Raw genomic sequence first — 24660 nt, 5'->3', positions numbered from 1 at the left:
CACTACAGGCTGTATGAAGCTCACAGTCTTAGCCCTTAAATAAGCCTTTTAACCTTCACTCATACCTGTTCCAAGCAAAACCAAAACCAATCAACCAACCAAAACAAACAATCAAACAAACAAAAAAGCATAACCTGAGATGGGTGAGCCAGGATATCAATATTACATTCCTAAGCCCTCAAGAAGAGGCCAGGTAATTGCAGAAGGCTCAATAACTTTTTTTTGTTGTTGTTCTTTTTTTTTTTTCTTTCTTTTTTTTTTCCCTCCAAGCCCCTTTCTTTTATGGGAAGGTGCTTGAAGTTCTTAACAAGTACACAAAATGACAGATGGGTCTCAAACTTCTGATGTTGTAAGAAAAAAAAAAAAAAGCCAAATAACCACACAGTTCCCATTTCCCTTCTGATTTGAGAGAGTGACCTGAAGCTTACAAGGAAACTGAACTGTGGTTCTTGCAATGTAAAAAGACAGCATTTGTTCCTTAGAAAAGGAAAGAATGACCATCTCTGGATGTCCTGCTTCTACTGGTAGCAGCATTCTGCTGGAGTGAGCCAGCAGAAAGAACTGTGAGGCTAATGAGACTTTCTATGATTTGAGATATGGCACATAAAAGGATGTGTCAGGGAGATAAAATGAAGTCCTCAAAAGGACTAAATGTTGCAGCTTTGGAAGGGGAAAGGTCTGTTGTGTTTAGTTTTTGTAGAAGAAATGAGAGAATAGGACTCAGAACTAGGGATAGAGAATAAATGAAGATAAACATTGTATCTGTCAGAGTTGCTTACATTACATCTCATGGTGTTTTGCGATTTGCTCATTTGTAGCAATATATTATTTTTCACGTGATTCTAGTATTGTCATGAAAAAAGTTCTCTTTTCAGTAACGGAGATTATTCAATAACTGGGATATAATATAAACAAATTCTTAATCTCATGGTCGAAACAGACCATGGACAACCAGTGGTGTGGTCAGGAGGCTGATTTTTTTAATGATTCTTGCAGGCTTCCTGGTCTTATTCCAAGTACATAGAAGCCTTGGAGCAGGAGAGAGTACTCCTTAAAACGCAAGAAGATGTGGAGAAAAATTCATCATCATTCTTTACAGGTTGTTATCCAAGTTCTGTAGTTTATGAGGACAAGCTTAGCTAAAATTCTCTCAGCATAAGGGCTTTGTTCGCTCTTCTTTGGAGTTGCATACATAAACATCTGCCTCTCTTATGCTGTCTGCAGGAGGGTTGCTTTCTGCACCACACTGATGAATGATAAGTTTTCTACAAAAGGGAAAGTGAAAGTTGCAAGGTACTACATTGTCTTTACTGTACAGGCTCTGTTGCAGAGGTGAATATTGGCCATTCATTCTGCACAGTGACACAGCAATACTGTTTGAGTCACACACAGATTTCACTTTCATGGCTTCTTATGCTTCAGCGACTTATATACAACCCAAGAGATTAAACTATTTTATTTTCACCAGTTTGTCAGTATGCAGCATGCTTTCAGGACTTGTACGAGGCATTACCTCGTGCTTCTGTGAATGTCCTCGTACCATCTTCCTCAAAGATATTATGACCTCTTTGTTCCTTAAATAGCTCCACTTACCAGTAGGGCTAGCAACAGCACTATGTAATACTAAACCATTCAGCTTCACATCATTTAAATGTTCTTTTTAAATACAGGTACCTCATCTACATCCTTCATGAAGGCTAGAAACTCTGAAAAACCCACCATTTCTCCAAAGAGGAGCGTGACTTTGGAGAAACGCTCAGATCCTCCCAAAGAAACAGAAAGTGAGTACCAGACTGCCAACAAGTGTGCTTTGAAATTTGGATTCTTAAAAGCTAGTTTTCCTGCTGTCAGTGCTGATGCTCATTAGGAGTGAGCTGTCCCATTCCAAATCACGTTTAACTGAAGCTGTACAGCCTCAACATGAAGGCAAGATTATTTTTTACTCCAACCACGGTAAGTGGACCTAATGTTGGCCAGATGGAATTTTGTTGCAAAATGGCAGTCTCTGAAATGTGGTTATCTGGGCTTTCCAGTTAAAATATTTTAAATAAGAGCATGAGATGACTGGAGTAAACTCAGACCCCATGGAGTCTGGCAAAGACCTGACACAGATCTAGCAATAGATCATCCCTGCCGAAGCAGATTAAACATTAGAATGGGAGAAAGAAATAGGACAGCAAAGAGATCTGTTAAAAACAGAAAAACAGATTTTGCTTCAAAGCTTGGATTTTTAGATGAAAGAATCCCCTGGAGAGTTTTTTAAGCCTTTGCTGAAATTAGATAGACTTAAAAAATAATAGAACTTGGATTATTGCTCCCCTTTCTTCTCTGTTTCTCCTTCATCTTCTATTTCTGTACTTCAGCACTTCTATTTTAGGCAAATAGGTGTCCAGCCCTCCCTCATCCTCCTAAACTTGCCAATGCCTGAAGACACTCTTTCTGTGGCAGCGTTTTTTGTATGTGGCTTCAGGAAGAAAACCACAGCATTCCTCATTCTGTTCTTTCCTCATGTTCTCTTTCTGCCCTCTCATCACCTCTAGCTGCAGGTGAAATTCATTCGGTTGTGTTGGACCTTATGGCTCTCTGCAGATATTACAATACTTCATGCATTTATGCCTTTTTGCACTGCAGTTCTGCTTCACGTGCAATTATGTCAGCATGGGGAGTTCTTGTGCTGGGTCTTTGGTTCTTCTCTGTAGCTGAGAAACCTCCAGCTGGGCCCAGTGCTCGAAGGGGCCCTACAAGGTCACTGCAGTCTTTTCTGCAGACCAGACCAGCAGTTCCTGGCCCACCTTGATTTTCTAAACCTGAAAAAGGCATTCCTGACAGGCACCAGGCTGTGGAACAGGCTAACAAAATGAGAAATGAGAGGTCTTGAGAGGTTTGATAGGTCTCTCCCACTCGTTTCAGCTACAACCCATTCTCCAAGCCCACTGGAAGTTTGCCTGCCCTGCCTTTTCCCAACAGCTCATGTTCCTGCTGTCCCTGGGTGGTTTCCTCTTTTTCCCTCATGACTCTCTGGTGGCTCTCCTTACTCACATAGTGATCTGCTCACTCTGCTGATGGGGCAAAACAGCTGTGAAAGACCACTGCTGCTTTTGATGGGACAGTGTCTCTCTGCTTTGTTACAGAGCCTTATGCCTTGGGTATAAATGGCAAAGTTTTGGTAGTGGTGGGCTGCAGGGGTGGCCTCTGAGGAGAGAGCAGGGGCTCTGCTGATTCCACCGAGGTCGGAGGAGGAGGAGAAGAAGAGAAAGAGGAGGTGTTCCATGGCAGAGCAGATACTCCCTGCAGCCCAAGTAGAATCACACTGGAGCAGAGGGAAAGAGTGAGAAGGATGAAGTGGCAGAGAGAAACTGCTGTGTACAGACTGCAGCCTCCCCCCTTGCACTGCCCAGTGCCTCACCAAAGAGGCTGTGTGTGACCCACGGTGATAACAAGTAGGGGAGGAGAGGTGCTTGGAGTGAACTTGAGCCAGGGAAAGGAGGAGGAAAAGTGTTTTCCCTATGTGCATCCACATTTCTTTCTCCCTTTTTGTTTGTTTTTGCTTCCCACTACCAAAATCAGTAATTATTTATTCTAAATGGCAGCAAATTAAGTTAATTTTCCCACTTCCAGTCTGTTTTGCCTGCAACAGTAATTGATAACTAATCTCCCTATCATAATTTTCATGCACAAGCTTTCTCTCTCCTGCTCTTCCCGTTTTCTCCCCTCATCCTGCTGGGGGCAGAGTGAGCAGCTGTGGGTGGGAGATGTGCTAGGCAGGACGAACGCATCACACCTTGTTTCTCAGGTGTTCTCTTACACTTTTTGATGCACTTTTTGAAGACTTGTTCTGATTATTTCAACTGGCTGCCACACAGCAATGACATTCTGATACCTTTTGCAGGCAGATTAAAATCTCCCTGAGGAAGGAAATGCAGAGACATTCACCACAGGTGGGCAGGAGACACAGAACTAATGTGCGTGCAAGGTTTGTACTCAATTTCCAGAGCAAAGACAATGACTTTGACCATAATTAAGAACCATGAGGCATTAGTCAAGGGTAGAAAAGAAACATCTTCCAATATATTCCCTATCAACATGATTGTGAAACTGCCTCTTGTGTCATTTATTAGTTTAACAGTACGCCTTGGAGGCTCAGCTTAGAGCAAGATTCCACTGAAGTATGCACAATACAAACAATGACGTAGTCTTGGTCCTAATGATCTTATAACCAAGCCTAGTTCTTCAGCACCTAATCTGATGAAAAAGTAAAACACTGCGTTAACTGATAGCTCTGAAGCAGAGTGTCTCAGCATGCTATGGTCTCAGTACTGCAATTCACACAGCTTCTGGTCATCAAGAATAACCCTATGAAGTGTCTGAACTATTCTAAAAACAAACCCTATTGTGATTTGTTCCCAGTCCAGTCTGATTCCTGGTCCAAAGTACACCTTCTGCCTCATTTCTCAGTTTTGATCCACATGAAAGACTCAACATATATCAGGACACCGATCTGATTGATAACTTTTGCAAAACATCATTCTTCCCGAGGTGTAATTCACTGGAAGGCTGCAGGAATTCATAACTGTTGGGTAGCTCTCCCTTCTTTCTTACTTCCTTTTAAAACATGAGTTGAGTCTTAAAACTAAGTTGTAAAAAGAGCTGGAACAGAGTTGATAGCGGGGAGTGAAGGAAGGGCAGGGGCAGAATTAGCTGCTGGGCAGGGGACAGGATGATGATAGACCTCTCCACATTTTCCAGACCACTTTAAACACCAGTCCCCAGCCACAGCATTGTTGGCTCCATTCTCTACATGTGTGTAACGCATGTAAGAGAAAGGCAGATCAGGGAGCTTCAGCTTGCTGAGTTCCTGACGACTTATTCCTGAGCTAGGGGTGGGATTGTCTTCTGCTCCCCCTCCCAACCTCCTGGACAAGAAGAAGGAGCTATGCAGCCCTCCGTGAGTTATCAGAAGTCAAGGACCTTCACGTGGAGCTCCTAGATCACCTGGCTAAGGACAATTCATGAGTGTTTTCCTCTTCAGTGTGGAGTGACAGCTAAAGACAACTGACAGTCTTTTTTTTTTTTTTTCACTCTCCAACCACAACGACCCAGAATCGTATGGGATTTCCATCAGAAGTTCCTTTAGAGAGCCTGGCAGGGAAGGAACACATGTACGTTTATGGCTATAGCTCTTCTGCTGTAGAACCCTACAGAAAGAACACGGGAGATCCAGGAGATCACTGTTTTGCTTCCTACTTTCCCTACAATTCAGATACAGCGTGCTTCATGCTTATCTCTGTTCCTTCTGTGTCTGGGTTGTTTAATCTCAAGGTATTACCCGAGAAGGACATCTTGAGTAGAATCCACAAGGGAGTAAAACAAAGTTCCTGTTCCTTTTTTTTGTGTTATCCCGAATTTCACAGATGCACTGAACTGTAATGCTCAGTACATCTGAGGAGGGCGGAACGCAGCATCTTGCAGTGAGCAGAGCACATGTGGTGCCGTGTGGCCTACCACTCATTAATGTGCAAGGCAAAGAATCGTCATGAAACGCCACAAATGCAGCGCTGTGTGTCAGTCTGAAAAACATACAAAAGGCCACATTATACTGCCACGATCACTCCAGTGCATGCAACCAAATGCTGGAGCACAGCACTCAGTTTCTGTTTTGTTGTACTCTTGCCTTCGTGGCATTTCGAGACAGAAAAATAACACGTAGACAATGCTTATCTTCTGCTGGTAGCTTTTACTTGAACCATACTTGGATTACTTATAAAATGAAAAAAGATTGTCCAGCTATTTGTCACAGATGATGTATTTTCTTGCATGTTTCAGCCTTACAAAAGTGTTTGTGAAATTTTACCAGCCCTCCTCCTGCTGAAACTGCTGCCCCGGACACTTACTGTGATTAACACCGCACACATCTATCACTTAAAGACAAACAAAACCAAAAAACACACCATATACTTCTCGTACTTCCATGAGTGGGTAAAATTCTGCAAACTGGGTCTATTCACTTGAAGTTTTGCAAACAAATGATAGCCCTCAGCCCAGTCTGCAGTTCTGTCTCCATGTTAATACATGAAATATACATATATGTTGTGTGTGTGTGCATTTATAGGACATTTCTCTGGGCTAAATGATCACTGTGTCACTTCAGAAACGTACAGCACTACTGCGTTTTTGTCTTGTTCTTGAGATACGTTTTCTCAGGTTGCTGAGCCACCACCAAAGTGAGCCCAGCAGTTTGAAAGGACTAGAAAAGTTTCAGTCAAGAACTCTAGCACCTCTCCCTTTAGATAAATAAAATTTTATTCCTTCTTTAGCTTAAATATGTATACTTTGGGAGTTTCAGAATTCTATAGCACGGTAGTAGAACTACAGTTCTGTGAGGAACAGACAATAAAAAAGCTGTATTTTTAGAAACCTGGAAATGTAGTTTTTTTTTTCTGGATGGATCTGTGCTTTGGTGGAGCTCAAAATACAGAATCTAATAAAATACAGAGTCTAATCAGACTTTTGTTGTTTACTACCAAGTAATACAACATATTGGAACTATTTTGAAATTTTTTAAACCATCATTTGGATTCATAAATATTTAGACTTAGATGCTATTACTGTGCGTTTCACTTTTCTCTCAGCAGACTTGGCATTTTTATTAAAATATTTTACGACCTTTGCATGCCAGATGCAGCCTAGCTTAAAGGACGCAGTCCCGAAATTGATCACTCAGATACTCCCGATAGCAACACAAGCTGTGACTACTCGCTTACGAGCCTCAGTGCAGTTTGCTTTGACTTCTTCCCGCTACCGCACGACACAAAGCATCAGACTATGGGATGAATTCCTGAAGTTATGTAGTGCTGGATTATGTTCTTAACACGCATTTTTAACATAACTTACAAGTGCGGTGGTAGTGGTGGTCACCAGGCCAGTTAAAAAGGAGTAAAATGCTTTCTTAGTTGTGTCTGCACAGTGCTGCTGTGCCATTCCTTCTGTACTCCTTCAAATCTTTTTTTTTTTTTTTTTTAGTGACTGATTTTTTTATTTTATTTTTTTAATGACTAATAATGGGAATGGTCTTAAGACAGTGAGCTGTAGATTTATTTATTGCTTTCAAGGTGTGGAAATCTAGACTTAATCATCAGGCACTGAGATAAGCACTGAAGAGAGATGCTTTGCAGGCAGCAGCAGCTCAGATTTGCCAGACCCAGCTTCTACTGTTGTTTCTCTTATTAAATAGCACAGGGTAGCCCAGGGCAGGTTGTTTCTGCCACAGTTTCTACATCCTTTACATGAGAAGGATCACTGTGAATCACTTTGCAAACATCTTTGATTTCAAATGAACAAGCAAACAAAAAGCAGCATGCATTAGTGAAGACTACAGATGAAGCATCCATGAATCAGGTAATTTTATATACGTGGGACCCTCAGTTTCCTGCTGAACATTTCCGGAGCACTGAAAAATGACAGGTGTCCCGTCATTGCTCCGTCTGTGCCTTTAGCCTCATGCAGTATTGCAGACCTGTGAAATCTTCTATCTTCTGCCACTTGTACGTTTGTGAAATGGCAGCCTCAATCCTGCCAAACACTTGTCAAAACTACTGACTTGAGCTTATTTAAAAATATATATATTTATTAGTGTGTGTTAGCCTGTGTGTGTGTGTAAAAACAATTGAAAATGAACCAGGCACTTCAAAGTTCTGTTCCAAACTCAGAAAAGACAAACCTTATGTAATTTATGTTTCTAATGTTAAATCTCATCACTGTGTAGCAGCCAATGCCAATGCAGTTGCAGTAATCCAGCTTGAATTTGACCCATTTAAACTGTCCCATTGCATTCAATGTTTTTTTTTTTTTTGTCTCTGCTTTTTTATAGAAATGCATTTAGTCAGTCACTGCGAATCACAGCTAAGATGGGGTTAATTTTTTTTATGTTTTTTTAAGCTTATGGAACGTTGGTTTTAATACATTCAGTAGTTGCTGTAAAAATGTAGGGAAAGACAGGTTTCAACAAAAATTTTAGATCTGGATCTGTACTCACAGTTCAAGCCTACCTCTAATGGCCTGATTTGGAGCTTTCCCAGGATTTCGGAGAGTTATAATTCACATCTGTGTTTCTAACTCCTTCATGCATGATTGTTTGAATGTGCACTTTTGGAACAGGTCCACGTCTAATAGGCTAAATTGTAGTTCCCAAATCAGAAGCCACATGGTATTGCTATATAGTTTTTTATTTTTCCTTTTATTATGTAGCCTTCAAACAAGGTTCTGTCAGGCCGGCACACTGCATTAATACAAAACACCGAAACCTACACTTTCTACCTACCTGCTAATGAACTCATACATTTTCATTTCTACCAGTGATTTAATAAAGCATTCACACAATGGCCACAATGGATACTTCTCTGCCAAGTAATAATTTCTCAGAGTGTTAGAGCAGATTGGAATTACGCAGGACCCATTAAGCTGACACGATACGTTACGGGTAGTCAAGGTATAGATTAGATTCTCTCATTTTTAGTATTCATTGAGCCAAACTAATTTATATCTCAAGCGCAGGCAGCATTTACTTGGATTTTCTCCACTGATTAAAAATATTCAAGTTTCATGGTAACATATGTGAAAGTGTTGACAACAACGTTGCTTATTCCACATGTTAATTATGTATTTGTTCAGAGTGTGCCGATGAACTATGTGCACTTCTCATGTTAACTTTTCATTTCATGTCAAAAGCAAATGTAGTAAGTGGATTTGTGCTTTTAATTTGAGAGACTTCTTTTTCCTCTTAAAACAATCTCGTACACGATTCCTCTGTACCACGTGCATTTGAAAATCTTTTGTTGGCAATAAGTTTAAGAAGAAAGTACTGCTCTCTTCTCAGAAAAGGACTTTTAAACAAAGCAAAGCAATTGTGCCATTAATGAGAAAGTTAAATGAAACAAATGACACGACAAGAAAAAAAACACAGCATCACACTCAAGGAATGCACAGGCACACAATAGCTTATGCAATATTCCCCATCTGTCAAAGCCAGTAAATACAGAGATTTCATTGGAAATATTCATTAAAATAGTCTGCGGTGGCTGTGGCTCAGTAAAGGCGATCAACCAGCTTTTAGCATTCTTAGTAGTTTTCACCTGTAGGCAAGCAAATGAATTCCATCCCAGCTGGAGACCCAACTGAGCAGTATTGGTTTTGGAAGCCCCAACCCCTGATTGGTTTGAATAGCACTCATTCCTGAAAAAGGTATTTTGGGAATCAAACCTGTATCTCTAGAGTAATTTACATCTTTACAGTTTTGTATATGTATAGGTGTGTATATGTGTCTAAATTCTATACTTCATCGGTTTGAGTGTGTTTGTATGTATAAATATACACTATATGCATATATGCATAAAATCAACTTGCTCAGTAAACTATTTGACTGTTACAATGACATAGGATTTAATCTCGATGTACATCACCATGTTCCTAATACAATTTTCCAATGAGTTGCTTCCGTATAATTTTTTTTGAGAATGAATGTCTTTTGTTTCATTAAAATGATTCATTCTGTACTCGCATTTCAGGGGACGAAGCCCGTATGCTTTCTTTGTTGAGGAATATGGCTCTTCCCAGAGGTACGCGTGGCTGCTGGGAAGAGCAAATAAGTACACTTTTCGGGAGTTCATTTTGCTCTAGAAAGCATATACAAGAAAAAATTAACTTTCCCTCTGTTTTTTGTCCCAAATGAGAAAGTAACTAGCAGCACATGTTGGGCCACTCACTAAAGACTACAATAAATGATTTAGTATTTTCAAGCTAATGAACCCAATACTTGATCTAAAAATGTCGAGTGTATATGATTGTGTTCATCTTCCAGTTAAGACCTTCCAGTTCAAAGATCATCCTAACTCCTGGCTGCTCATTCTCTTAAGTTGTGTCTCCAGAGGTGCTCAGCACCTGGCAGTAGTAGGTCTTCAGGAAGCTATCCAAAGGACTGAAACAGATTTTTTTTTTTCCCCTCTGAAAAAAAACAACAAACACAACACTAAACAGGGAAATAGCACTGCCTTGTCATGCAGCTCCACAACCAAGAATATTAAAAAACAAGGCAAAACACAATCAAAACACAGAAATAGATAGACTCAGTTGGGCTTGCCAAGGCAACGTAGTACTAATCATAGATTGTATGCTGAGACACTAGCTAAGCATTGGAATAAACTGCCCAGAGAGGTTTTGGTATCCTTATTGTCATCAGAGGGGTTCTAAAAACAGATAAGGTATGTACATCTGCCAGGAACAACTAAGTATTTTCAGACCCATACTGGGGCAGGGGAGCGAGTAGATGAACTCTTGAGGGACTTATTTTCTCCGAATCCGTACTCAGGTTGTTCTGAACGCAAAATCTTAGCCTCTGCTAAGGAATATTACGACAGTCAAGGGCCGTGACACTTCATTTGCTCTGCACCCGAAACTCCCACTGAAGCCAATTATTCAATCTAATTTAACAAAGACCACAGCTTCTCTGGCTGTGCAATTGTTGGTAACCATCAACAAACTGATTCATCTACAATTGGGCCAAATGTTACAAAATCTGTTTCTGAGTTCTTGTTTGTACCCCCTTCATAAGATTACACCAAAATTAAAGCATGCAGTACTTGAACTAACTTCAAAGGCTGAGCTTGCACTTCTAGCTAGTTCAGCCTTTTTATTGGTTCATGTTTTCCATTTGGCTTCAACATCCTGTTCTTTACTGATGCCCTTCTAGAGTTTCATTTACAAATATTACGTCCCTGGTTAGTGAGCCATGCTAATTAATACTGTGGTGGAGGCTATGGATTATAGTAATCTTATGCCTCCTGCTTGGAAAAATGCTGCAATTTTTCCACCCATTTACATGTAATGCCGTATTGAACATGGCCAAATTTGTCTTAGGAAAATGTATCCCGAACTCATTTAATCATAATATATTTAACTAAGGTTGTTTATGCTGTTATCTATTGCCAGTTTTGCTAATCATGAAGCTCAAAAATTTAAATGCAGTAGAAACCTGAGACCTACAATATCCTAATTAGATTATTTCAAACAAAACAGTAAAGTTGAAACAGGCTGGTTTCAGTATACATATTTTTAAAAGCTTATGCCAATAACAAGTTTGTTAAAAAAACACCAACAGATGATTCGACCACTTTCTGGAAGCCTCACACTTCCCACTGTGCCTTACCTCTAAAACCTGGGACCACAACCTGACCTGGATGTAGCTCCACCAGGGATTTTTTAGCCAAAGATTCCCTGACTACTAGCACTTCAATAACTGTCAAAGTTATGCCTGTAAAAAAAAAAAAAAATAAAAAATAAAAAAGATCTGTTTTATATACAGTACCAATCAATATCAACTAAAAGTTATGAAACCTTTACACAACATAGCAATCCTAAGTTGATAGGTTCTTCCAACACCAGAATAAACAAAAGCAATGTCATTTTTTAAGAAGAGGAGGTATCTTTTATTAGACCAGGTGACGTAAGTGGAAACAACGGACAAGCTTGCAGGCTCCCAGTTTGTTCATCAGGTCATAAATAGGTCAACTAATACATCATCTCTGGGTACTTGTTATTTTATTTTTGATTTTAATCGCATTCATAAGCTCTCTTTTCATAAATGGACAGAATTTGGTTGACATGACTCCCGTGCGATGATATAAGGCACACCACAAGGCACACAACAAACCTGCAAGAGATGTTCCCCCAAAAAAACAGACTGTCATTGCAGACCCTGAAAGGAAAATCTGCCCACATCCTGTAACACTTACCATGTCATCACCTCGACATGAATTAAAACACTGAAACGAGAGGTTTGTAAGCCTATGAGAAAAACGTTTAAACACTTGCTATAGAAAATGACTGCAAAAGTGCCACTTTAAGCATGCTCTTGACCATTTTTTTTGGACAGAATGAGCAAAATTTCAGGACTCAGTCCCTAAACTGAGCAGGTTTCTGTGCTCTCCATACTGCACCCTGTAGGAGCTTGGTCCTCTCCTGGCACACAGAGCCACAAGCTGCCTAGGGTAAGCATGCTGAATGCAACCAAGGCAGAAAGGCAATGGTAGCACCTCGTGGAGAGCACAGCTCTGCTATTTGAAGGAAGCTTTCCCACCTCACATGCACTGCTTTATGCCTGCAGATAAGTTGGTCTGTAGTTTTCTGTCAGAAAACAAAATGATAGCTGGATGGCCGGCAGCAGCTGACAACTTTCTGCTTTCCTGGAAGTCAGATGATCACTGGTTGGGTCTAGGAAAAATAAAAGCCAGCAAAAGGTCTGGTCTAAGCCCTGGTAAGGTATGAAGAACACTGCTTGTTTAAAAAGCTTTGGACTTCTGAAATGTATCCATGCATCTTCTGCTCAGACTTACTGTAAAGCATTTGTAATCAAGGAGGAAAGTACTGGCAAATGTACTAAGTGCTTGCGTGTATGGACTCACCGGGATTTCTGGGCAGGCCACGCAAACACTGTCTTCAATATGATAAAGTTTCCATATGGTGGATGATGTCTGGAGCTAGAGAATTTTGCCTCCTGTGAAACAAACCCATGTTCCAGCACATCAGCCAAACTGTGCTTTGAGAAGGAGCGTGACAGCCTAAGCTTGGCCTTTCTGTGCTGCGGGCCTTGCTTTCATTTTCAAAAGGAGGAACTCTGTCCCCATGCTGCTCTTACCCAGGACGCTTTCTGGAGCTGAACCCAGGCTCCGGATGCTCATGGCCTCTTTCTGATGGGCTGCCACTTGCTGAGGTGGGACTGTAGAGGCTGCAATGATTGCATGTCACGACTTTATGCGTTCACTGATTGAAATTAAGATTGGAGTACTTGTCTGTATGGGTGGCTTAACTCCACAGGCTCCTGTCTGGAAAAACAAGGATGAGGAATGAAAAAAAACTTACTCAGAGTAAGGCATCTCTCAGCAAATACCGAGCAGTGGAGGAACAGCACGAAAACATTGTTTTTGATGACTTTGTTTCCATTGCAGACAAACTACATAACGTTTAAAACCCCAAAGGAAAACAGAATCCTGGCGTCATTTAAAGGGATTTGAGCAAGGAACAGGGACTGGAAGGAGGTGTCTCTCTGGGCGTGTTTTTTTTTTGTTTGTTTGTTTGTTTGTTTTTGTATTTTTCTTTTTCCTAAGAAATCAGATTATAATGTAGAACGTTTTTGGCAAGTTGGACTTGTCTAAGCTAAACTTTTAGGTAAGAACATGTGCACGGAGTACTACTCGTTTTAAAACTCCAGTTAATCTTAGCAAAAAAAAAGCAATGTGCTTGTTTCAGATAGGCCCTCTGAACCCGGAGGACTTCTGAGTAATAACAATTAATACAGAACCATACGCCAATTAAAACAGTAAATAAAAATCACATGAATATTAATGTCCAAGCTGTGGAACCTGGTGTGTCTTCTAGCTTTCGTGCCTGAATGCAGACATTAGCCATGCCTTGACTGCTGGTTGGGAACTGGAAAACAGCTGAGTCTCTTTGTTCAACAATGTAACTCTTGATGGTACCAAGCACAGAATCCCTCACGTAATTATATCACCATTTTAAGTGTAGAAATTTACCAAAATCTGTCTCTTTACAAGTTGAATAAAGCTTAAGAAATTACTTGAGATTTTTTTTCTATCTTCAGAAGCATGCATAATATCAACAAAGGCTTGTGAAATCCTTGTCTGCTCCATTTATTCTGATTTGAACTTTTGCTTTTTTTTCTCCTTTGTTTATAATGCCCTTTTGGAAGCCTGAAAATACTATTTTCCCTACTAATTTTGATTTTTTCCATTTAGGAATAATTGATTCGCCCTTAATTTTTGTATAGCTGCCATTCCAATTTTGTTAAATAACTTCTTGTGCCACAGTATCTTTGTTCCACACCACTATTGACTGATGACAACGCAGCTGTAGCAGAGGAGTATTTGACTTGTTAATTTCTGGCACAGAAATGGGAGGAGGAGCACAAATGTATTCATTTTCATATGTGGCACATAGCTACCAGCTAGCATTGTTCCTTTTTTTTTTTTTTTTTTTAATTTTATTTTTTCTTTTGTGATAAAGAAGTAGATATTATAATAAACTATTTAGGAATGCAGCTGGCTCAGGGGATTGCTGATGTCCCATGTGATCTTTTTTTCCAGTGGAGTTTTGGTTCTAATTTGATCCAGATTATGAGTATCTGAAGACTCTTTGTGGCATATGCAAAATCACTTGACTGTCACAGCCCTGTTCCGAGTCGGCTCCAGTCCACACCACAGAAAGTACAATCCCAAGTATCACAGCTGGCACTCTTTGTGGAAAAGACAAGGATTCACTGCCTAATTCTTCTCTCGCTAAACTCGGAGGTAAACTTTATTTAAAAGTTCAATGCAGCATGAGCAAGAAATGATATCACATTAATGCCTGCTTTCCTTAAAAAATGATCCCTTTCAAGGACACCATGAAGAAGCATCACTTGTTGCTGATGCTCCAGTAATATGGAGAGTAAAGAAGACTGTGGACTATTTTGGAAACTGTGGCATCTTTTGATCAAACAGTCCTGATATTTGGGTACAAAACCCAACTGGAACAGGTGTTGGAAGCCCCACGGACTGTGTGGACTGGGAAGGAGGCAACTGCTGTTGTCTGTGTGTTGTATGCCTCAGTGTTTGCAGAAGACATTTCCTTTGATGCATTGGGATGTGTGGAGTCTGCTCAGGTCTGGAAACACATTCAGCCTTATAATCAGAAACCAGCAACTCTGTGCACTGACTTAACGAAGCTGGTTACCTCTGCCTGCCTTCCATGGCTCTTCCTCTGATGTATCCTGTACCCCTTTTTATTCTTTATTTGCACTGTCCCGAACTGTCCTTTATACAGAACAAGGAGCTGGCTGTATATTCCACAGTAACGATGTCAAAGAATAAAAAAATTAGCATTTCTATTAGCATCTCAGCTATAACACAAAGATGCCTGGCCAGCAGTACCTCAGGCATGTGGGGAAACACATCACATAGAAAAGAATTGAATGACCTGGCCAGCCATGAAGTGAGCTATTGAAAAAAAGCCGTCAGATCCTCTTATACACAGACCTAGGTCCATCTACCAAAACTCTGTCTCATAAACACTGTCATTTATAGGAAAATTCCTCACGCATTATTTATAATCATAGTACCATGAAGCCTGCTGCACTTTTATTCCAGTTAAATTCTCTGTTTCTGACATTGTGTAATATGAGGGTGTGTTGAGCAGAGCTTTACAGACCTCCTAGACAACCTTGTGGCCATTGCTGTTCTGGTCCCATTGAATGCAGTCAGCACTGCCTTTCTGGGGTTTCCTTAGGCCCTCAAAATCAGGTTGTGCCTATATCTATCTTGTCATTTGTTCTGCAGGCTGTCACTAACATTTGCCTTTTTGTATTAATTAATGCAAGAAAAAACTGTTGGACAGCTATTCAGTTTGGTACCAGTTACGGTAGCAAACTTCTCTTTGGTTTGAGAAATGCTGTTCAAATCAAATCTATTAAAAAATGCTGTTGCAAAGACTGTTCCCCCAGCTTGCTGCCGGGGCTGTGTGATTTCTCTCTGCATTTTCTACTGATGCCTTCCCCTGTTTCATCTCGCCAAACGAAGAGCCCTTCTCCTCAGCTTGAGGGGCCTGTCTCCTCGGCCATCTGAAGTCAGGGTCACCAGGTTTTGGCAGGGGTTTGTAAGGCTTGAATGAATGCTTCACTGCCCGGGAGGCTTTCACGGCAGGAATTTACAGGATTTCGTGTAAAACCCACGGACTTTTGCTAGGAATAAAGCGATTGAAAACGAACGATGCCACAGGCAGGCAGGTGGTGACGAGGCGGCAACCCGCGGCACCACACCATTTCCAAAGAACGGTACAAAGAGAGAGGGTGCCTGGAAGGGATCCATTTATTGATGATAAAGGGATTTATTGTGAAGCTTGGCCTTGGGAAACTCTACAAATATTATTTGTTTTCCACTTTCACAGCGATTTGCACAGAGCTTTGTGGATCTCTCTCCTTCCCTCGCCCCCCCCCCCCCCCCCCCCAACACGCCTCAGCCCAACGCGCGCGCGGCGGGGCTTGACCCGCGCCGCTGCCCGTAGCCGCGCGCGGCCCCGCCTCGCGCATGCGCGGTGGCGGCGCCGCAGAGGGCGGGCGCGAGGACGGCGGGGGGCTCGCGCTGAGGTGAGGCCGCGCTCGCGACACCCCCCCCTTCCCCCTCCCCCCCCCTTTATCCCCTCAGCCGCCCCCTCCCCAACGGTCGCCAACGGTCGCCAACCGTCACCAACGGCGGCCAACGGCCGCGGCAGCGCGTGACCTCTGCGCGTCCCTGAGGGCGGCGGGCGCCCCTCAGAGGGGCGGCGGGCACCCTGGGCTTTTATTTTGTGTTTTTATATTGTGCTTTTATTTTTGTATTTTTCGCTAAGTCTAACGGTTTGAAGGTTTTTTTTTGTTTGTTTGTTTATTTATCGGTTTCTGATGCTTGCAGCAGGCCTGCAGGGATAGGCCCGGAAGGGTTTAGGGCTAACTGCCTTAACGCCTGCCTTATTACCTGGGCATAAATAATACGGACAGGCAGCTACGGTCCTGTCATAATCAGGTTGCCCTTGAGTGTTGCCCATTAAATATTCTGATCACAGAACGGTTGAGGTTGTAAGGGATTAAATATCCTCGTCACAGGATGGCCGGGGTTGGAAAGGGCCTCAGGAGATCACCCAGCCTGCCCACCCTGCCGAGCAGGATCACCTACAGCACACAACCAAAAAGGCACATGCAGGGGGGCTCTTGCTTACGTCAAGGTGACTTTTATACGACACAAAAGGTTATGGTCTTTCTAGAATAAAATTAAAACTATTTAAGTAGGGCTTCTTGTCCCACAGTTCTCTTCCTTTCTAATATATTTTTTATGTTCTTGTAGGGAATACAGCCACCATGTCGTCTGCACTGTTGCCTAAGCCCCAAATGCGGCGCCTCCTGGCCAGGCGGATGAAGTTTCACCTCTTTGGGGCATTTTTTGTGTCTTTGGGATGTGCGGCACTGTACAAGGTGAGAGCACTGCTCATTCAGTCATGAATAGAGTGCTTTTAAATTCCTAATACTGCTTTCTTGAAATTTGGGTGAGCTCTTCATCAGAAAGCTTCAGTAATGCATTTTTATAAGGGTATTTTCAGAATATAAATAAATACTCACAATCTTGAAGAAACAGCGTGAACAAACTGATGCCTTACACTAATTAAGGTCGTGCAATTTGTGACAGCTTAACCTTGAGTCTCCGAGGCCTAGGCTGCACTTGATTGTTCACACAGCTGATGCTCCTCCCGGTAACTGTCGATAGCCCATGTCTCTGTCACGGTGTCGGAGGCTCTGGAGAGCTGTCTTATATTTTGATTGGCTTCTGAGATCTTGATCATAAACAGGATGAAAGCACTGCCCATCACACAGAAGCTTTCAGTATGGGGAGGGCTGGTATGGTTGTTTTACCCTTTATTTCGGAGGTAGCAGGTAGAAATGGAGCTTTACATTTCCAAAAAAATCCCACTCACAGATTGCAGTTTGTTTTTCATGGTCCTTTAAGAGCCTCCTGACAAGGATAAGAGAGGTAATTGTTCTTAGTGCCTTTACTAAATCTTTCTTGGATCTTATAAGTTATGTTTTATCACAGGCAATTAGAACATGTGTTCCATTAATGTAATGGAAGAACCAGGTATTGCTTCACCCACTGAACTCATTCATTTGCAGCATTAAATACTCCGAAAACTATTGATAGAAGCAGCTAGAAATCAAGTTAACATCAGGTTAACAGTGCCGATTTTGTGGTAAATGTCACTAAATGTCTGTCAGAAACAATGAACTTGCACAGTTAAAGCCCAGCATCCACTTAACGCACCTGCAGAGAGGTGGGCAGGCTTGTGATGAGATCTGCAGTGCCTTTTTTTAATGGCCTGTGGTTTTATACTGCATTTGGCAGCCCCACATTAATACATCAGTAGGGCAGCGGACCGTGGTTAGAACAACTCCGATCTCAGAAGTAAATTACTATGTTATGTGTTGGACAAACCCACCTTAGCCTTTACTTCACGTTTTTTTTGGCTTTTTGAGCGTATCCTCGTGGCTCAGAGGAGCGAGTACCCGAGGTATCGGGACCACATCTTCTGATGCCAGTGAGCTTTGGGAGCCTTGTCAAATTTTACCAGACTTTTGCAGTTGACCTACAGCATAGCACAGATGTGGTCAAGTATTTTGGGATGCCATTTTAACTGCAGCTACAGTTCTGCAGCTGCCCACAGACACATTCAAAGGTTGGCGTAGCAATTTTTATTAAATGTAAAACTACCATCAGGCTGCGCAGGGGACATTTGAGTATCAATATAGACAATATGTATCTGGATTTTAAAAATGCAGTCTGCTTAAAAATGCAATAGGCTGTCGCTTAGCTGGCCTTTAAAGGTTTCACTTTAGACGTTATTTTCCAGACCAGCAGTCAGGTAGCCTGAACTGTGGATTTGAACAGGAGCAAAGCAGTTTTTTTTACCAAGTTCTGTCATTGATCTAAGGCTTTTTTGACTTCTATCCACTGCTAAATTTATTAGTGTTAATAGCAAATAAATAAATACTGCTTATAAAGGTTTGCAAGCTCTAATTTTCTGTGCGTTACTTTCCAGTTTGGAGTTGCTGAACCCAGGAAAAAAGCTTATGCAGAGTTCTATAAGAACTATGATCCCATGAAGGACTTTGAAGCCATGAGAGCAGCTGGTGTGTTTGAGTCTGCGCCGCCCAAATGATGGCAGACAGCATTTCCAGGTAATAAGCTCCTCTGCATTAGAAAGGTTGGTGGAAAATAACATGCTTCTTCCTGGATTTCTTCCTTTTCTATCAAATAGAAAGGCTCTCCTAAAGAAAAGGGGTACAAATAGCACTCCTCGAGAGACCTGTGGTTAGTACAAACATGAAGAAATACAGGAACTGGGAAGGGGGAGTAAGGGCAGAAAGGGAATCTCCTGAAAACCTTTAGGGCAATTTGCTTAAGTCGTGTGATGTAGCAGACCTCTGCAGGCAGCTGCCTTCAGAACAATTCTGTCTTGGCATAGAGAGGGGACCGAGCTTTTGTGTGAGACGTGCCTGATACCAACACATCGATGCGGTGACATCTTGAATTGTGTAGCTTTGGGCTATCAAAATCAGCTTACGTGTTGTGCTGGTGGTGGCACAGCGACTGAGAAATGGATCTCACTGTAAGAAACAGAGACAGCTTCCACACATCCTTGTGTCTTTGGAAGCTCGTGAGGGGAAAGATAACTGCCCATGAGGGAAATAAGTATTTAATATATACGTGTATGTATTTCAATATATAAGTATATGCTTTAAAAAAAACAAACATGATGGCACGCAGCTTCTTGTGTACTAAATTCAGATTTTTGCCTTTCTGAATTCAGCTTGAATAGAACTTTGATCACGATACTATTCTCCTAGTGCTTTTTTTTTGTTAGAGCACTGCCAAACTTTGTTCTTCTTTACTTCTTACCATAACATCAGGAAAAAAAAAGTCTTTATTTCAACCTTGTTACAGTTATTAATAAGCACACTCGGTAAACTGCACAGGCTCGAGATGTGACAACTCAACAAAGAATTCCTCCCCCCTTCTAGATCAAGATTTCTTACATTGAGTTCTCTGCTTCTCTTAAAATGACTTCAAACTAATCTAGAATGATAGCTTTTTCATTCTTTTGGAATGTTTTCATATTGTGATCATTATGTGATAATCTGTGGCTCTAATTATCCTGGCCAGCTGGGTTTTCTCAGCCTGTTTGCTTAAAGCAGCAAGATTGAATAAAATAAAACATTTGTATTTAACGCTATTAATACGAAATTCTGTTGTGTGACAATCTACAACTATCTGGTTACCGCATAATGCAATTGGATGAAAGAAGCAGAGCTCCGGCTACTCTAAAAGATTAAAAAAGAAAAAAAAGAAAAAAAAGTGGCAGTCCCTTTTTCTCCTTGAGGAAAAAGTGTCTCTTCTTGAGTGATGATTTCCCCCCAAGGTAAATAATGAAATGATAAAATTTACCTGGTTTTATTCTCAGTAATTCAGCCTCTCGTTTGGCCCTTGGTGGTACGTAGCGACTTTTTAACTTTCTTAGACACTGGAATTGCATTCTTTAGTCAGGTGGCCTTCATCAGCGTGTTCTGAAAGGCCATCTGGTGGTAAAATCATTTGAAACAAACACTGTCAACAATGATCCATGTTAAATATTTAATTGGAATCACGAACGGGATTTTTCAGTGCAAATAGAGCTCCGCTCTGTAAGCTTATGTTCCCATTTGGAACTTAAAAAAATCAAGTTGCACATTGTGTGCACCTGTTAAAATTAAACGTTTCCTAAACATTTCTTCCATTCCTTAATTACACCGGCTCAAAAGAAAATGTGAAGGCTAAATCTTGATATGTCATTTTGTTTGAGCTGCTGAGGCTTTTTATTCCTTATCCTATTTATGTAAGAACTTGTATTTTTCTATAGAATAGTAGGAGAAAAGGGAAAACAATGCCACTGTTTCAAATGCTCTAAAAAGGCTGTGAAAAAGACAAGTACACAAAACAGATGGAAGACATTTTCGTTTTCCTCAGTAATTTAAATCTTAGCTATGGAAGTTGGATGGAGGTTGAATCTGATGCTTTTTTTGGTATAGTTACCTAAAGGGTACGGTGGTCATGCATATTCTACATCTGCTCCCATTTTATTGGAATCTATTTTGTATGTGGCAGCAAATACGGTGGTTTAGCTTCATTTAATACTCACTCTGGAATCAGCACTTGCCCCCGAAACGAAGGAAATGCTAGGCAGGGAGGAGAATTCATTAGTTAAGGTGTTAGTTTGGGAGTCTGTCTGGAGTTTGTTCCTTCTGGGCACGTAGAGAACTCGGTATCTACATGTGAATTTGCAGAGTTTCAGCAACCTGGTGTGGACTTTGGGGGTACTGGTGATGGAAAAGAAGCCCAAGCATAAATCTGGGGAGTGTCTTACCTCTGGAGTGTGCTCAGTAATACAATAAAGGGGTGAGTCATGGTGCTAACCACTTGCATGACTCTTGTCATGGAGCACAGCTGGTCTTGGATTGCGTTCAATATAATGTGGAGAAGCAATTTGAATTTGGTTTTCTTCCTTCCTTGGTAGGTTGCCTACACCACTTGTTTCCTCTCTGGCTCCTATCTGAAAGTTGCATTCCTTTCTCTTTCAGGCCCTTAGCAAGATTGATTCAGTTATCAGTGCTGCATGTATAGTGAATCTGACGTGCTGTGCAGGATCGTTCCAGCTCTTGATTTGTTCCATGTTTCACTTCTGTTTGCCACATGAAGGGTGTGTGAATCTTAAACTGTCAGGAAATAACAGGGGGAATTCCTCTAGACTAAACCACCACATAAACATTTCTCCCTCTTGCTTTGCATTCATACATACTAATGTCTTTGCTGAGGGTATGAAGTTTGTCCAACATAACTTAATTTCTTTTTATCTTGCAGATCCCGTCCTGTCTGAGGAGACTTGATGACCGAACCTTACTTGTTCACTGAATTATCAAGTGTAATGCACTTAAGTGCATGACACACTCTAATGTATCTCAGTAAATAAAAAATGTACATCAGTGGGGCTTAATTGTCTTCATTAATGTCCAAATGCTTAAAGGCTGGAAAGAGCGGTGGAAAGTCTTCATAAACCGCTTTAGACAACCAAGTCTGGTTTTCTTTCCCCCAAGAATTATTTGCATCTTTGTTTTGGCCAGGTTCCACATTTGATAACAAAGTATATTCTTAAGCAATTATGGCTGGGTTGTCTTTGCTGCTGCTGGGAATGTCCAAGAGGACAGTTGTTACAGGAAGGGAGAGGCAGCATTTCTGGAAGGGTCTCGCTTACCTCTGGCTTCAGAAGCGGATGGACCTCGAGATGAAAGAAACTGGAGGAATTCTGGAAATGCACCAGCCAACCTTCGTATCTTTTTCTGGTGCCATCGTTGTGTTGCCTTCCTTACAGCAGCAAAGTGTTACATCAAGACTTCGAATCTACGCCGCTGCCCGCTCCTATACAAGGTATGTAACTGTAATTGGAAAATGACTCCAAACTGCAAGTAGATTCACATGTATGTGGTGTACAAAGGGAAAGGCGATAAAAGGAGACATAGCAGAAGAGGAAATACTTACTTTAGGACATGAGGGTAATGAAAATGTCTCCATGCTGCTTCTAGACACACACAGCTCTTCATATCTGGAAGCAGTCAGCTGAGCACACTTAATTTTGGATACGTTCTGTAGTCCAAGACCTGGTGCTCCACCTTCTGCCTCGTTACCGGCCACACGGAGCGTGCTTTGTGCGCTGCCTGTAGCTGAGGCTGAAAATACACCAGTGCTACATAGGGCTGGAACTCCTGGTTGCTGAATGGGGGCACTGAGAGGAGTCAAAGCTGATCATGAGAAAGAAGGGGAGGCTTTGTATGAAGAAGCATGACAAATTAAGCCATCTGTGTTGTGTTTGAAGGTCTTCAGTTCAAATCCTGTTTGGAGTAACTCTTACTGTTCTAAATGGATCATTAACTACTTAACTTAATAGGTAACTGTGAGCAGCATTTGGACTAATGAAAGCACGTAAGTAATGTATTTGATCCAGCACATTAATAGGGAGCAACACGGCATTTTCTGTAAAGTTTCTGTAAGTGTGAGGCTGCCTTTGAGCAAAGAAAGAATGTGACATTAGTGGTGCAGGGGAAACCATCGAGTAATCAAAATACCCCCGGTCCTATAAATGTAAACCTAAGCTTAACAATAGCAAATGATACCAATTTATCTTCCAAATGTACAGTATAAACAGTGTGTGCCATTAAATACTGACTAACATTTTCTCAGCCATGTCTGCAGGTTTAAATAGCCAGGGGTCTTCAGTCATGCTGACAGCTTTGGAGGCAAGGAATTGTGCTGCTGCCAGGTGTGCAGGCTGGAGGAACTGCCTCCCTCTCAGCTCTAGCCCACGTAGTCTTCCCAGCTAATCCTATCGGTTCTCCTCTGTTGTTGCATCTTACAAACAATTGGGAGTGAGCCCTGGTGTGGCACAGGGAAGGCCTGTGTGAGCAAGACCCTAATCAGCTTCTTGTTACAGCAGCTGGCACGCTGTTTGTAGGAGCTGCAGAGCTGAATAACATGCCTGTCTGCCCTGAGACCATCTCCAACCATCTGTAAAGGTTTTTGCTATATTTATACATATATGAAATAATATATAAAAGGGATTGTTTGATCTAAACTACTTTGGGGAAGGGCTCGGCTTCCATAAGCCTGAGTGTGCCTCCAAATTTTTGGCTGGCTGGCTTTATTCTTGAGTGTTTGAGGAATGATTGATTGTTCTGGAAGCAAACTAAAAAGATAGATTTGAAGTTGTGAGCTCTCCAGGTCTAAAGAGCACTATGAAAGTAGGTATGCTCAGAGGGTACACATTGGAGTGCTTTAGCAGCTAAGTACAGGCAGCTGCTCTTTGGACAACTTTGTTTTCATAGTTCACACAGCTCATATGTAGGAGAGGCTGATTTATATGCCATCTCCACACGTTTCCATACATGTGGTCAGAAGGGGGAGAAAGAACCTGCCTAATGCAGTAAAGATGCTAGCTTAATTCATTGAAGAAGAGTGTAATTCAAGCAAGTGTTTATTCCAAGGGAATATAATTCAGGAAAAACACAAATACAGCTTAAACAATGGCTGCCATCTACAAACTTTTAGGAATTAAACCACTGCCTTCCCTCATCTTTTACAGGTGTGTTTGCATCCCCTTGGCTGGTTTGCGTCCTACCTCCATAATGAACAGATTAGGCTAATTCACATGGTGACTATAGCGCTGTTTTGATTCAGTTACTCACAAAACCGTAAAACTTTTCAGCACATGTTTTGGCAAGCTAATCATCAGGTTTTTACTTCCAGCGTATTGTCATGATCTATTGCATTTTCTGGTACAGGACAAAATCCAGTCACCAGCAGGAATCTGGTGGGGTCGGTCTACATGAAGCTTGCGTGTCTTTGTTGTCACCGTTCTACACGATGACGGCTCATTCACTCGTAACCGAACGACCAAACAGCTCACAAAAACAACTCTTATAGCAATAGCTTTATTATCTTTAAACAAACTCTATATTACAATTTACGCATCAATATGCAAAATTAGAATTATTAAACCATTTCCATAAAATACCGGGAATGAATTGTATGTATATGTACACTTTTTCTTAAAATAGTGTTATTTAAACAATGACTCAATTATTAAATCACTATGAAATGTTGATAATTAATAGGCTTATTTCACATTCAGAAAGAACAACTCGGATCCCAGGCTACTGTATTTCAGTACACAAGAGACACGGCTTTTAGAAATATCTTTTAACAAAGCAGAACTCACGAGAAAAACGTTACAAATACTACGTTCTTATGTACTGTGCTTTTGGTCGTATCAGGTATGCATAGAAGGTATTAACTAACTAAAGCAGATGTGTTTGCTCAAAATGATGATCAGACTTGATTCCAGTTCTTGTCTCTAATTCTGGCCGTCTTCAGGAATCCCCAGACAAAACGAATGTCCATTTACGTATAACAGGGGAGAGAAGTTACAAGCACAGTTCAGAACCAAGCAGGA

General features: G+C 41.3%; 2 protein-coding genes across 2 annotated transcripts in view; both read left to right on the top strand.

Annotated features, from left to right (window-relative positions):
- RGS22 (regulator of G protein signaling 22) overlaps positions 1-6992 on the top strand; it is a 63562-nt gene extending 56570 nt beyond the window's left edge. Inside the window, exons 24-26 of the mRNA XM_032181153.1 lie at positions 997-1099; positions 1671-1781; positions 3890-6992. Coding sequence (XP_032037044.1) covers positions 997-1099; positions 1671-1781; positions 3890-3909 — 234 coding nt within the window. The 3' untranslated portion in view covers positions 3910-6992. The remainder of the gene's footprint in view (positions 1-996; positions 1100-1670; positions 1782-3889) is intronic.
- A 9141-nt stretch (positions 6993-16133) lies between these two features.
- Positions 16134-21640, top strand: LOC116486304 (cytochrome c oxidase subunit 6C). The gene is made up of 4 exons (XM_032182422.1): positions 16134-16186; positions 16920-17047; positions 18664-18802; positions 21519-21640. Exons 2-3 carry the CDS (start codon positions 16934-16936, stop codon positions 18781-18783), a joined length of 234 nt encoding a protein of 77 aa, XP_032038313.1. The 5' UTR covers positions 16134-16186; positions 16920-16933; the 3' UTR covers positions 18784-18802; positions 21519-21640.
- The last annotated feature ends 3020 nt before the right edge of the window (positions 21641-24660 follow it).

Source organism: Aythya fuligula, chromosome 2 (genome assembly GCF_009819795.1).
Source record: "Aythya fuligula isolate bAytFul2 chromosome 2, bAytFul2.pri, whole genome shotgun sequence".
In the NCBI taxonomy this organism is placed as follows: domain Eukaryota; kingdom Metazoa; phylum Chordata; class Aves; order Anseriformes; family Anatidae; genus Aythya; species Aythya fuligula.
Note: the sequence above shows the minus strand (reverse complement) of the source record. Positions and strands in the feature narration are given on the sequence as shown.